The sequence below is a fragment of the Cherax quadricarinatus genome, chromosome 97 (assembly GCF_038502225.1).
Source record: "Cherax quadricarinatus isolate ZL_2023a chromosome 97, ASM3850222v1, whole genome shotgun sequence".
Lineage (NCBI taxonomy): Eukaryota > Metazoa > Arthropoda > Malacostraca > Decapoda > Parastacidae > Cherax > Cherax quadricarinatus.
Window position 1 is genome coordinate 6,925,552 of NC_091388.1, and position 15,331 is coordinate 6,940,882.

Consider the following 15,331-nt stretch of genomic DNA (forward strand, 5'->3'; position numbering starts at 1 on the left):
TACTTAGAGAGTATTGGTTTTATTTATATTTACATCGATGCACTTCTTTAAATCACCCTGCCTTTGTGAAAAATGGCTGACGTGTTAAAGCAAAAAATGAATTAACGATGTAAAGGTGCGGCACAGAACAGTATTTGATAATTCGACAGCGATGAGACAAACAAAATGTGATTCTGTAATAATGTTGGTAGAATTATTGACAATATGTTAACTAATTGGACACAAGTGAAACGCCACAATAAAATGTCACATTAGCTGAACATGTGACCTTTTACCGAAATGTGATTTAAACCAGTCTAAAAAGAAATTGGTAAAAGTATTACGTATTTTCTTCCACATATAATAAGACATCATTGGGAAATAGAAAAGAATTCTTCCTCTGTAAGCCATGAAGTTGGCAGCAAAGGCCTAGTAACCCCTCCTCCTGTATAAATTACTAAATGTAGGTAGTAGGTTGGTAGACAGCAACCACTCAGGGAGGTACTACCGTCCTGCCAAGTGAGTGTAAAACGAAAGCCTGTAATTGTTTTACATGATGGTAGGATTGCTGGTTTCTTTCGTCTGTCTCATAAATATGCAAGATTACAGGTATGTCTTGCTACTTCTACTTACACTTAGGTCACACTACACATACATGTACACGTTTATTTATACACACTCATCTGAGTTTTCTTTGATTTTATCTTAATAGTTCTTGGTCTTATTACTTTTCCTTTTATATCCATGGGGAAGTGGAATAAGAATCTTTCCTCCGTAAGCCATGCGTGTTGTAAAAGTCAACTAAAATGCCGGGAACAATGAGCTAGTAACCCCTTTTCCTGTAAAGATTACTAAAAAGAATAAGAAGAAGAAAATTGTTAAAGTGGGAAGTCTAAATGTGCGTGGATGTTGTGCAAATGATAAGAAAGAGATGATTGTGGATGCTATGAATGAGAAGAAGCTGGATGTCCTGGCTTTAAGTGAAACAAAGCTGAAGGGGGTGGGAGAGTTTCAATGGAGAGGAATAAATGGGATTAGGGCAGGGGTTTCAAATAGAGTTAGAGCTAAAGAAGGAGTAGCAATAATGTTGAAGGATAAGCTATAGCAGGAAAAGAGGGACTATAAATGTATTAATTCAAATATTATGTGGAGTATAATAAAGATTGGATGTGAAAAGTGGGTTATAGTAAGCGTGTATGCACCTGGAGAAGAGAGAAGTGTAGAGGAGAGAGAGAGATTTTGGGAAATGTTGAGTGAATGTGTGGGGAGTTTTGAATCAAGTGTGAGAGTAATGGTGGTTGGGGATTTCAATGCTAAAGTGGGTAAAAATGTTAAAGAGGGAGTAGTAGGTAAATTTGGGGTGCCAGGGGTAAATGTAAATGGGGAGCCTTTAATTGAGCTATGTGTAGAAAGAGATTTGGTAATAAGTAATACATATTTTATGAAAAAGAGGATAAATAAATACACAAGGTATGATGTAGCACGTAATGAAAGTAGTTTGTTAGATTATGTATTGGTGGATAAAAGGTTGATGGGTAGGCTCCAGGATGTACATGTTTATAGAGGGGCAGCTGATATTTTTTTTATTTTTTTTTTTATTATCACACTGGCCGATTCCCACCAAGGCAGGGTGGCCCGAAAAAGAAAAACTTTCACCATCATTCGCTCCATCACTGTCTTGCCAGAAGGATGCTTTACACTACAGTTTTTAAACTGCAACATTAAAACCCCTCCTTCATATCGGATCATTATTTAGTTGTAGCTACAGTTAGAGTAAGAGGTAGATGGGAAAAGAGGAAGGTGGCAACAACAAGTAAGAGGGAGGTGAAAGTGTATAAACTAAGGGAGGAGGAAGTTCGGGTGAGATATAAGCGACTATTGGCAGAAAGGTGGGCTAGTGCAAAGATGAGTAGTGGGGGGGTTGAAGAGGGTTGGAATAGTTTTAAAAATGCAGTATTAGAATGTGGGGCAGAAGTTTGTGGTTATAGGAGGGTGGGGGCATGAGGAAAGAGGAGTGATTGGTGGAATGATGAAGTAAAGGGTGTGATAAAAGAGAAAAAGGTAGCTTATGAGAGGTTTTTACAAAGCAGAAGTGTTATAAGAAGAGAAGAGTATATGGAGAGTAAAAGAAAGGTGAAGAGAGTGGTGAGAGAGTGCAAAAGGAGAGCAGATGATAGTGGGAGAGGCACTGTCAAAAAATTTTAATGAAAATAAGAAAAAATTTTGGAGTGCATTAAATAAGTTAAGAAAGCCTAGGGAAAGTATGGATTTGTCAGTTAAAAACAGAGTAGGGGAGTTAGTAGATGGGGAGATGGAGGTATTAGGTAGATGGCGAGAATATTTTGAGGAACTTTTAAATGTTAAAGAAGAAAGGGAGGTGGTAATTTCATGCACTGGTCAGGGAGGTATACCATCTTTTAGGAGTGAATAGAGCAGAATGTAAGTGTGGGGGAGGTACGTGAGGCATTACGTAGAATGAAAGGGGGTAAAGCAGCTGGAACTGATGGGATCATGACAGAAATGTTAAAAGCAGGGGGGGATATAGTGTTGGAGTGGTTGGTACTTTTGTTTAATAAATGTATGAAAGAGGGGAAGGTACCTAGGGATTGGCAGAGAGCATGTATAGTCCCTTTATATAAAGGGAAAGGGGACAAAAGAGATTGTAAAAATTATAGAGGAATAAGTTTACTGAGTATACCAGGAAAAGTGTACGGTAGGGTTATAAGTGAAAGAATTAGAGATAAGACAGAATGTAGGATTGCAGATGAGGAAGGAGGTTTCAGAGTGGGTAGGGGATGTGTAGATAAAGTGTTTACATTGAAACATATATGTGAACAGTATTTAGATAAAGGTAGGGAAGTTTTTATTGCATTTATGGATTTTGAAAAGGCATATGATAGAGTGGATAGAGGAGCAATATGGCAGATGTTGCAAGTTTATGGAATAGGTGGTAAGTTACTAAATGCTGTAAAGAGTTTTTATGAGGATAGTGAGGCTCAGGTTAGGGTGTGTAGAAGAGAGGGAGACTACTTCCTGGTAAAAGTAGGTCTTAGACAGGGATGTGTAATGTCACCATGGTTGTTTAATATATTTATAGATGGGGTTGTAAAAGAAGTAAATGCTAGGGTGTTCGGGAGAGGGGTGGGATTAAATTATGGGGATTCAAATTCAAAATGGGAATTGACAGTTACTTTTTGCTGATGATACTGTGCTTATGGGAGATTCTAAAGAAAAATTGCAAAGGTTAGTGGATGAGTTTGAGAATGTGTGTAAAGGTAGAAAGTTGAAAGTGAACATAGAAAAGAGTAAGGTGATGAGGGTATCAAATGATTTAGATAAAGAAAAATTGAATATCAAATTGGGGAGGAGGAGTATGGAAGAAGTGAATGTTTTCAGATACTTTGGAGTTGACGTGTCGGCGGATGGATTTATGAAGGATGAGGTTAATCATAGAATTGATGAAGGAAAAAAGGCGAGTGGTGCGTTGAGGTATATGTGGAGTCAAAAAACGTTATCTATGGAGGCAAGAAGGGAATGTATGAAAGTATAGTAGTACCAACACTCTTATATGGGTGTGAAGCTTGGGTGGTAAATGCAGCAGCGAGGAGACGGTTGGAGGCAGTGGAGATGTCCTGTCTAAGGGCAATGTGTGGTGTAAATATTATGCAGAAAATTTGGAGTGTCGAAATTAGGAAAAGGTGTGGAGTTAATAAAAGTATTAGTCAGAGGGCAGAAGAGGGGTTGTTGAGGTGGTTTGGTCATTTAGAGAGAATGGATCAAAGTAGAATGACATGGAAAGCATATAAATCTATAGGGGAAGGTGGGGTAGGGGTCGTCCTCAAAAGAGTTGGAGAGAGGGGGTAAAGGAGGTTTTGTGGGCGAGGGGCTTGGACTTCCAGCAAGCGTGCGTGAGCGTGTTAGATAGGAGTGAATGGAGACGAATGGTACTTGGGACCTGACAAGCTGTTGGAGTGTGAGCAGGGTAATATTTAGTGAAGGGATTCAGGGAAACCGGCTATTTTCATATAGTCGGACTTGCGTCCTGGAAATGGGAAGTACAATGCCTGCACTTTAAAGGAGGGGTTTGGGATATTGGCAGTTTGGAGGGATATGTTGTGTATCTTTGTACGTATATGCTTCTAAACTGTTGTATTCTGAGCACCTCTGCAAAAACAGTGATAATGTGTGAGTGTGGTGAAAGTTTTGAATGATGATGAAAGTATTTTCTTTTTGGGTATTTTCTCTCTTTTTTGGGTCACCCTGCCTCGGTGGGAGACGGCCGACTTGTTGAAAAAAAAAAAAAAACTTTCGTTTTTCTTTTTACAACTTTCGTTTTTCTTTTTAGGTCACTCTGCTTTGGTGGGATATGGCCGGTGTATCCATGAGTCAGCTTTGACCTACTGCATCACTGCAAGATTATACAAATTGGGTTGATCTTTTTGAAACACCCTATATTCCAAACCTCGCTCATCTCTGTGTTCAATGCCATTTTTTTCTTCTCTGAGGATGTGAAATATCAGTAAGTAGTCTATTCACAGTCATCTATTTGGATGTTTGAGAAAGGCAGATAGGAAAGGAAAAGATGAAGTTATGAGATGAGGGGAAGCAACATATTAGAAAATTATTTAATTTTTCAAAAAATATCACATGGTGAATATTTGTGGCAGGACACAAAAATGAGACAGTATGCATAGAGCTAAAGAAATCAACATTACACTTTTTCAACTTTAGGTCGTTAACCGAAGCAATTAATGGATGTTTTTAAAATTCAGAGGTGGCAAAATAAGGGAACAATAGGGAGGCACTAAGAAAAAGAATCAAGTGTTTATTGCACATTCAAATGAGAGACATATCTTCCAACACAGGCAAGTAAAAAAGTTCAATACAGCCTCTCCTCACTCAGTGACAGAATTTTGTTCCTAAGATCATGTCAGTAAACTAATTCGTTACTAAGTGTGGAGCAAACTATAATGGTAGTGGGTTTGTATTACCCATCACTGATACTGTTTTAATGTCACCTCTGCACCATTTATAACATTTTTAGTATATTTTTAAATGTTTATACAGTACTGTAGTGTACTGTATATTGCAATAAACAGAATAGAAGAAATCAGCTCTTATATACACCTACCATCCGACTTACGACCTGCTCGACTTACGACCATTCGACTTACGACTGTGTTTTTTATGCCAAATTTCTGGGAAATAAACAACTATTTGTGTTGTACACAGTGTTTATCCTAAACCTTACAGTATAAAATACAGTACTAACAGCATAAAAAGTAAAGTAAAACATGAAATACCAAAATAAAACAATAAAATAATCATTACAAAAATGTTTTGTTGATATTCAGTAGTAAAGTTCAACTTATGACCATTTCGACTTACGACCGGTTTCTCGGAACCGAACTCGGTCATAAGTCGGATGGTAGGTGTACATTATTTAGGTATGCATACTGGTCAGAAAGTCCCTTTTAAGTCCGAGTTGTCGGTAAACGAGTATGTCGGTAAGTGAGTAGAGGCTGTAAATGTCTTTGTAGTGAGTGAGGAATCATAAAGCTCATAGTTATTAATTCATCTGACATTTCATTTTTTGTTATAATTATTAAAGCAGTGGTATGAACATACACCATATTGAAAAAATTACATAATTTTGTATTTAAAAATAAAAAAATTCATTGTTTTATATCCCACTGAGGCGGGGTGACCCAAAAAGAAACACAAAATTCCTCTTTAAATTTAGTACTCTATACCGGGGAAGAGGTTACTAGCCCCTTGCTCCCGACATTTTAGTTGCCTCTTATGACATGCATGGTTTATGGAGGAAGAACTCTGTTCCATTTTCCCATAGAGATATTTTATATCATCATTACTAATTTAACTTTGTCAAAGAGGGCAGAAAAAGGCTAAAAAATAAAAGCCCGAGAAACACCAGAGCTACAACAAGAATTTACTTAAATGTTAAAGTAAAAGGTTGGTTGAATTTACCTATTAATAAATTTAAGGAACTTTTCCAAGCACCAGAGACAGCAGCGACAGCAGCACATGATACAGCGTATGATCTTGCTATCTGTTTTCTCTCTTATCTTGTGATCGATGTACTCCAGTATCACTCGAATCATGCGCACGATGGCGATGATGAGAGAGCCAAATGCCAATGTACCAATGTGGTATCTGAAATGAACAAATATATTTTTTTTAACACACTGCCATCTCCCACCAAGGCAGGGTGACCCAAAAAATAAATACTTTCACCACTGTTCCCACTATCAGTGTCTTGCCAGATGCATGCAGACATCGACAGTTTAGATGTCCCTTTAAACAGCAAATATTCCAAACCCCTCCTTCAGAGTGCAGGCACTGTACTTCCCATCTCCAGTACTCAAGTCCAGCCTGCTGGTTTCCCTGAATACCTTCATAAATATTACCCTGCTCACACTCCAACAGCACATCAAGTCCTAAAAACCATTTGTCTCCATTCACTCCTACCTAACACGCTCCACATGCTTGCACACAGCTGAGAAAAATAAGCCACAATGCCATAGTTAGAAAAATTTAAAACTAACTCAAAGTCGTGAACGAAACAGTAGTGGTGACTCAAGTTAATGGTTCGTAGCCCAAGTTAGTGGCTAAGCTGATGGTTCAAAGTGGTTGAAGCTGATGGTTCATAGCTCAAGTGGTAGCATCTTTAGTTTCAAACTTTGAGAACCTGCCTTCAAACCCAGCATTAATGGAAAGTATGGGTATGGTTTTTTACACAAAGTTATCGTACACTGCCATAACAACAGAGATATGGGAGAATGTGTAAAACAGACCCAGTGCCATGAGCACAATAAGAGAACACTATCAACATCTGTGGTCCCAGAATGTTTAACACTCTACCACAAGATATCAGAAACAATGAAGGAACAACTGTAGTAATTTTCAAGAGGAAATTGGACATATATCTCCTCCAAGTGCCAGATCAACCATGCTGTGATGGATATGTGGGCTGCCAGCATTAACAGCCTGGTTGATCAAGCAAACACCAGACTAGCCTGACCCAGAGCTGGGCTGCAAGACTAAAAAAAAACCTCTCAAAAGCCTTCAAAGGTACATCAAAGATATACCTATTGACCAAGTTCACCTAACACTTAAGTAGGTACAGTACCTATGTTTTAACTGTTGTGGGTCACACCTCAGACAACAGGATCAAGACCCTAAGGAAATTTAGCCAAACTGATTGGGTTTCTTAGATTATCCTGGATTACTAACCCTCCCAACTGATATTAAGAAAAATATTTAAAAAAAAAAAAAAAAAACCTCAGTATGTATTACCTGATAGTTCTGCAAAAACTGCTTGTGACTGGCAGTGTTGGGACATCCTTGGACTTGTTGAAGGCCCAATACCATGAAGCAAATGTCCCAGCTAACACCATCTCACCAAAGGCAGAAACAAAGAACATCGACCAGAAGAGTGCAAACACGTTGTAGATCTGTTGATGTAAACATCCTTTTAATTGTAGGATAATAAAGTGAGAAACCACTTGGACAGAAAAGGTGAAGCTAAGACTAGAGAGATCTGAACATTTCAGCCTCAGTCAGAGACCCTCTTCAGTAGATCTGCCAAAGTGGGTCTCGGAAAGAGAGTGAAATATACAGATCTCTTTTACAGTGCAGGCTTCCCTCAGTTTATGCAGGTTCACTATACATGAATTAGCTATTATGCATTGTCCCACTTCCATGGATAATTTACTGCATTTTCCAGCATATAAGGCACCATTTTTTTTCCAAAGAAAAGTCTTGGAAAATCAGCCTGCACCTTACATGCTCAAGGTCAGGGTCAATGGTAGAATGTGTTACTGACAGTGGAATTTTATAAATGGACATGTGGCATATTATACAGGAGGGCCCCACTTTACAGCGGCTTTGAATCATACCTAGTCTTCATTTATTCAGCCTTCCTGCAATAAATACATTCACCACTCACTATAAACTAAGGATGAAAATATTTTAAGGTAAGTAATGTGTGTACTATATATATACATTTTTTTAGGTCTAGCTCTATTGCTCAATATATGATAGTGTCAAGAAACTATCAGGCTTTCATTTGCACTTGAAAGTGAAACTAGGCTATATTTTAACCCTCTGACTGTTTCGGTCGTATATATACGTCTTACGAGGTACCGTGTTTGATGTATATAGTATACTCATAAATTCTAGCGGCTTCAAATCAAGCAGGAGAAAGCTGGTAGGCCCACATGTGAGAGAATGGGTCTGTGTGGTCAGTGTGCACCATATAAAAAAAAATCCTGGAGCACGCAGTGCATAATGAGAAAAAAAAAACTCCGACCGTTTTTTTAATTAAAATGCCAACTTTGTGGTCTATTTTCGTATAGTATTTATGGATGTATACTCATTTTCTTGGTCTCATTTGATAGAATGGAAAACATATTATAGAAATAGAGGTGATTTTGATTGGTTTTACTATAAAAAGAACCTGGAAATGGAGCTCAAAGTAGGGGAAATGTTTGATTTTTTGCCGATGTTCAAAAGTAAACAAATGATGTCATTGTCCAATAAATATCCAACTAGCCATTCTAATATGCAGTCATGAATGGGTTGTTATTTATACAATTATTACAGTATTGCAGTAGTCTGCATAACAGTAAATCTTCTATTTTTTGTTTGAATAAAAATTCAAAATAGAAAGCAAGAGTAATATCAGAGGGGCCTGGAGACATGACTGATGAACAAAGAAAATGTTATTTTAGAGCCAGGAATGTCTGCATTGTTCATTCTGGACCTTATTTTGAAATCGTCATATTTTTTAATTTTCATGAAACTGGCCAAATTGCAAATTTCTGACCACGTTATTGGGTAGTTGAAATTGGTAAATGGACAGTTTCTTGTACTCAATCGATAGAAAAAATGGATTTCTAAAGAAATAGCTATGAGTTTGGTCTACTGGAACAATGGAATTAGCCAAAAATAGGGCTCAAAGTGGGCAAAATTGCTGATTTGCAAATATCGCCGAGGTCGCTAACTTCGCGAGAGCGTAATTCCGTCAGTTTTCTATCAAATTTTATTTTTTTAAGTGTCATTACAATCGGGAAAAGATTCTCTATCATTTCATAAGAAAAAATTATTATTTTTTTTTTTTTTTAAATTTTGCGACACCAGGAGACACCTCAGGATTGGGGGTTGCGACAGTCAAGGGGTTAATGTTTCAGTTTACAGCAGTAGCCAGTAACTTAACCTGCTATAAGCAGGGCCCTCCTATAATATAGTTGCAATACTCATAATGCTATTGTGCCTTATATGCCAGAAAATACACTAACATGTGAAATATACATTTATCAAATCAATGTTGTTCATAAAACATAGTGAAGATTATTGCATAACTGATGGTCAGAGTGAGGTAAGAGCGACCATGAGCCTGGAACACATCTACCGTCTAAGTGGGTCTCATTACGTCAGTGTGTGCGGCACTTTAATCCTGGCATAGGATGATGTCTTAAAGTTCTTTAAAGAATGTTTTAAGCCCTGGCAATATACTATATGTTTATAATACCTAACTGTATTTAAGGTAATATTATATAAATGAAATTGTCAGTTATTACACTGCAATTGCATATATACTCTGAGCAAATATTTTTTTTTTTTTGCATATTTCACCACTACAAATATGATGAAAGAGATATTGTGGAAATGCTACATGAAATTTAGGATACGTTTTGTAGTCTTTTAAAATTTTACCACCTTTAGTCTCTTGCGAAAGAATGTTACATATTTTAGGTCCCTTTATTCATGGAGATATACAGTGGAACCTCAAAAATCGAACTTAATCCGTTCCAGGAGCTAGTTCTAAATTTGAAGCAATATTTCCCATAAGAAATAATGGAAATACAATTAATCCGTTCCAGAAACCCAAAAATATTCACAAAAATAATACATTTTATAGAGATTAATTACAGTTTTACATTTTTTTTTTTTCAACAAGTCGGCCATCTCCCACCGAGGCAGGGTGACCCAAAAAAGAAAGAAAATCCCCAAAAAGAAAATACTTTCATCATCATTCAACACTTTCACCACACTCACACATTATCACTGTTTTTGCAGAGGTGCTCAGAATACAACAGTTTATAAGCATATACGTATAAAAATACATAACATATCCCTCCAAACTGCCAATATTGGCAGTTTTACATACACACACATAGTCTTTAATTATGTATAGTAATATAAAATAACATTTTTACTTACCTTTATTGAAGATTGGTGATGGCATCTGGAAGATAGGGAGGAGAGAGGGAGTTGGGGTTATTGTTTGGAAGGAGAATCCCCCTCCATGAGGCCTTCCGGTATCAAAGCCCTCTCTGGGGTTGCTTCCCTTCTCTGCATTTTAATGCCACTAGGAGCAGCTTGAGAGTCATTGGACCCCAGTCTCACAAAATAACTGTCTACAGTCCTCTGTTTCTGTCTCACAAAATAACTATCCACAGTCGTCTGTTTCTGTCTCACAAAATAACTGTCCACAATCGTCTGTTTGTCTCACAAAATAACTCCACAGTCGTCTGTTTCTGTCTCACAAAATAACTCCACAGTTGTCTGTTTCTGTCTCACAAAATAACTGTCCACAGTCATCTGTTTGTCTCACAAAATAACTGTCCACAGTTGTCTGTTTCTGTCTCACAAAATAACTGTCCAGTCATCTGTTTGTCTCACAAAATAACTCCACAGTCGTCTGTTTCTGTCTCACAAAATAATTGTCCACAGTCGTCTGTTTCTGTCTAACAAAATAACTCCACAGTCGTCTGTTTCTGTCTCACAAAATAACTCCACGGTCGTCTGTTTCTGTCTCACAAAATAACTCCACAGTCGTCTGTTTCTGTTTCACAAAATAACTGTCCACAGTCCTCTGTACATCTTGGCATGCTCAACAAGTCTCACTCCAATCTCATACTTCTGTATTATTTCCTTCTTCACATTTATGGTGTTTCTCACTTTCTTTACCACAGGGGTACCACTAGCAAGTTTCTTTGGGCCCATGGCAGCTTATTTCACAGCCCCACAAGCACTAAACACAATTAAATAATCGTAAAATGTGTGAATGAGAGCGCAGGTTAGTGTTCACTCAAGCATAAACAAAGCTAGACTGCTCACGGCGCCTGCGCGGGGACGCGGACAGAGTGGGCCAGTGGACAGGTCCCGTACCCGGCAGTCCGAAATTTGAAATGCGTTCAATTTTTGGTACACAGTTTGTCCGAAAAAATGGTCTTATTTTCAAAACATTCGATATTTGGTACGTTTGATTTTCAAGGTTCCACTGTATACTTAATTACCTTTAAATTTACTATTATTATCTCCATAAAAATTACTTTAAAAATAATAAACTTGATCACTGCCCAAACAATAATGTCTTGCCCTAAGTGAATGATATGGGTTCAATATTTTTTTGAAAAATAATAATAATAATAATAATAATAATAATAATAATAATAATAATAATAATAATAATAATAGTGGGTAGGGGATGTGTAGATCAAGTGTTTACATTGAAGCATATATGTGAACAGTATTTAGATAAAGGTAGGGAAGTTTTTATTGCATTTATGGATTTAGAAAAGGCATATGATAGAGTGGATAGAGGAGCAATGTGGCAGATGTTGCAAGTATATGGAATAGGTGGTAAGTTACTAAATGCTGTAAAGAGCTTTTATGAGGATAGTGAGGCTCAGGTTAGGGTGTGTAGAAAAGAGGGAGAATACTTCCCGGTAAAAGTAGGTCTTAGACAGGGATGTGTAATGTCACCATGGTTGTTTAATATATTTATAGATGGGGTTGTAAAAGAAGTAAATGCTAGGGTGTTCGGGAGAGGGGGTGGGATTAAATTATGGGGAATCAAATTCAAAATGGGAATTGACACAGTTACTTTTTGCTGATGATACTGTGCTTATGGGAGATTCTAAAGAAAAATTGCAAAGGTTAGTGGATGAGTTTGAGAATGTGTGTAAAGGTAGAAAGTTGAAAGTGAACATAGAAAAGAGTAAGGTGATGAGGGTATCAAATGATTTAGATAAAGAAAAATTGGATATCAAATTGGGGAGGAGGAGTATGGAAGAAGTGAATGTTTTCAGATACTTGGGAGTTGACGTGTCGGCGGATGGATTTATGAAGGATGAGGTTAATCATAGAATTGATGAGGGAAAAAAGGTGAGTGGTGCGTTGAGGTATATGTGGAGTCAAAAAACGTTATCTATGGAGGCAAAGAAGGGAATGTATGAAAGTATAGTAGTACCAACACTCTTATATGGATGTGAAGCTTGGGTGGTAAATGCAGCAGCGAGGAGACGGTTGGAGGCAGTGGAGATGTCCTGTTTAAGGGCAATGTGTGGTGTAAATATTATGCAGAAAATTCGGAGTGTGGAAATTAGGAGAAGGTGTGGAGTTAATAAAAGTATTAGTCAGAGGGCAGAAGAGGGGTTGTTGAGGTGGTTTGGTCATTTAGAGAGAATGGATCAAAGTAGAATGACATGGAAAGCATATAAATCTATAGGGGAAGGAAGGCGGGGTAGGGGTCGTCCTCGAAAGGGTTGGAGAGAGGGGGTAAAGGAGGTTTTGTGGGCGAGGGGCTTGGACTTCCAGCAAGCGTGCGTGAGCGTGTAAGATAGGAGTGAATGGAGACGAATGGTACTTGGGACCTGACGATCTGTTGGAGTGTGAGCAGGGTAATATTTAGTGAAGGGATTTAGGGAAACCGGTTATTTTCATATAGTCGGACTTGAGTCCTGGAAATGGGAAGTACAATGCCTGCACTTTAAAGGAGGGGTTTGGGATATTGGCAGTTTGGAGGGATATGCTGTGTATATTTATATGTGTATGCTTCTAGACTGTTGTATTCTGAGCACCTCTGCAAAAACAGTGATAATGTGCGAGTGTGGTGAAAGTGTTGAATGATGATGAAAGTATTTTCTTTTTGGGGATTTTCTTTCTTTTTTGGGTCACCCTGCCTCGGTGGGAGACGGCCGACTTGTTGAAAAAAAAAAAAAAAAAAAAAATGTATGATAAGTGTACTTATGTGTACCTGTACCTAATTAAACTTATTGTGTAAAAACATAAAACAATTACAGTAAATTTAGAGATTTATTTTCTATGTATCTTTACCTTGATGAGTTTCCAGTCTTACTACTCTCAGAGCCCGGCCAGTATCTTTACCTTGATGAGTTTCCAGAGTCTCACTACTCTCAGAGCCTGGCCAGTATCTTTACCTTGATGAGTTTCCAGTCTTACTACTCTCAGAGCCTGGCCAGTATCTTTACCTTGATGAGTTTCCAGTCTTACTACTCTCAGAGCCTGGCCAGTATCTTTACCTTGATGAGTTTCCAGAGTCTCACTACTCTCAGAGCCTGGCCAGTATCTTTACCTTGATGAGCTTCCAGAGTCTCACTACTCTCAGAGCCTGGCCAGTATCTTTACCTTGATGAGTTTCCAGAGTCTCACTACTCTCAGAGCCTGGCCAGTATCTTTACCTTGATGAGTTTCCAGTCTTACTACTCTCAGAGCCTGGCCATGGGCCAGGCTCATCTGGTGCTTGCCTGGTCAACCCAGCAAGCATATATCTGTATAAAGTTTAATAAAAATTTATAAATTATTTGTTCAGAAATGAGACAAAAAGCTATATAATGGGAATATTTGCAGCTTTCAACTGTAGTATCAGTGCTTCTATGGCAAAAGTGATGGAGTGAATGACGGTGAAAGTGTTTCTTCTTTTTTGGGTCTCCCTACCTCGATGGGAGATAGCCAGTTTGTTGAAAAAATAAAAATGAGTAATTATGTAAAATCCAGGAGGCTTAAGTCTCCTTCCAGGGACTAAACATCAGAACTATTCTCTTCATATACCAACTGAGTAGTGGTGGCTTGTCCATAGAAGCTGCAGAGCTGCAGTGTCCCCAGATGCTCACTGCCAGACCTATGTCTTCATCAATCTTACGCTAAAATAATTTGCAACTGCCAAGTATATTAGAGGAAAAATCTACTGTATGTTGTTTTCAATGTATTTATATGCGTGTTTTAATGTTTTTGTTGAAACAAGATAAAAATTATTAAAAATAGAAGTTTGATGCGGTACGATAGTATAGGTATTACTGGAGCTACAAGCTGCCACTGCAGCTGAGTGCCACTACCTGGCCAGGCTAAGGAGGGTGAAACTTACATGTAGTCGTGGAATGTTTGGATCAACAACATAGTCGAAAAACTGGCACGATGCCCCAGGACATGCTGTGTTGTTAAACTCCTCGTATGTACAGGTATCATTTTCCTGGAAAATATATTACCAATAAGCAGAAAGTAAGTGTAGCTGGGGAGCATGAGGCTAGTAACTCCTTTTCTTCTATAAATTACTAAATTTAAAAAGAAAAACATTTGCTTTTCCTTTTAGGTCAGCCTGCCTAGGTGGGATATGGCCGGTTTGTTGAAAAAAAACACACATAGAATTGATGAGGGAAAAAGAGTGAGTGGTGCACTTAGGAGTCTGTGGAGACAGAGAACTTTGTCCTTGGAGGCAAAGAGGGGAATGTATGAGAGTATAGTTTTACCAACGCTCTTATATGGGTGTGAAGCATGGGTGATGAATGTTGCAGCGAGGAGAAGGCTGGAGGCAGTGGAGATGTCATGTCTGAGGGCAATGTGTGGTGTGAATATAATGCAGAGAATTCGTAGTTTGGAAGTTAGGAGGAGGTGCGGGATTACCAAAACTATTGTCCAGAGGGCTGAGGAAGGGTTGTTGAGGTGGTTCGGACATGTAGAGAGAATGGAGCGAAACAGAATAACTTCAAGAGTGTATCAGTCTGTAGTGGAAGGAAGGCGGGGTAGGGGTCGGCCTAGGAAGGGTTGGAGGGAGGGGGTAAAGGAGGTTTTGTGTGCGAGGGGCTTGGACTTCCAGCAGGCATGCGTGAGCGTGTTTGATAGGAGTGAATGGAGACAAATGGTTTTTAATACTTGACGTGCTGTTGGAGTGTGAGCAAAGTAACATTTATGAAGGGATTCAGGGAAACCGGCAGGCCGGACTTGAGTCCTGGAGATGGGAAGTACAGTGCCTGCACTCTGAAGGAGGGGTGTTAATGTTGCAGTTTAAAAACTGTAGTGTAAAGCACCCTTCTGGCAAGACAGTGATGGAGTGAATGATGGTGAAAGTTTTTCTTTTTCGGGCCACCCTGCCTTGGTGGGAATCGGCCAGTGTGATAATAAAAAATAATAAAATAATAATATATATATATATATATATATTTTTTTTTTTTTTTTTTTTTTTTCAACAAGTCGGCCGTCTCCCACCGAGGCAGGGTGACCCAAAAAAGAAAGAAAATCCCCAAAA

The 15,331-nt window shown here is 38.4% G+C and overlaps 1 protein-coding gene across 13 annotated transcripts in view; it reads right to left on the minus strand.

Annotated features, from left to right (window-relative positions):
* Positions 1–15,331, minus strand: part of Ctl2 (Choline transporter-like 2) — a 91,830-nt gene that overhangs the window by 6,193 nt on the left and 70,306 nt on the right. For all 13 annotated transcript variants that reach the window (XM_053800228.2, XM_053800221.2, XM_053800226.2 and 10 more), the window contains 3 exons: positions 14,174–14,278; positions 7,297–7,454; positions 5,968–6,153 (listed from right to left, as the gene is read on the minus strand). In XM_053800228.2, the coding sequence (XP_053656203.1) occupies positions 5,968–6,153; positions 7,297–7,454; positions 14,174–14,278 (449 nt within the window). The remainder of the gene's footprint in view (positions 1–5,967; positions 6,154–7,296; positions 7,455–14,173; positions 14,279–15,331) is intronic.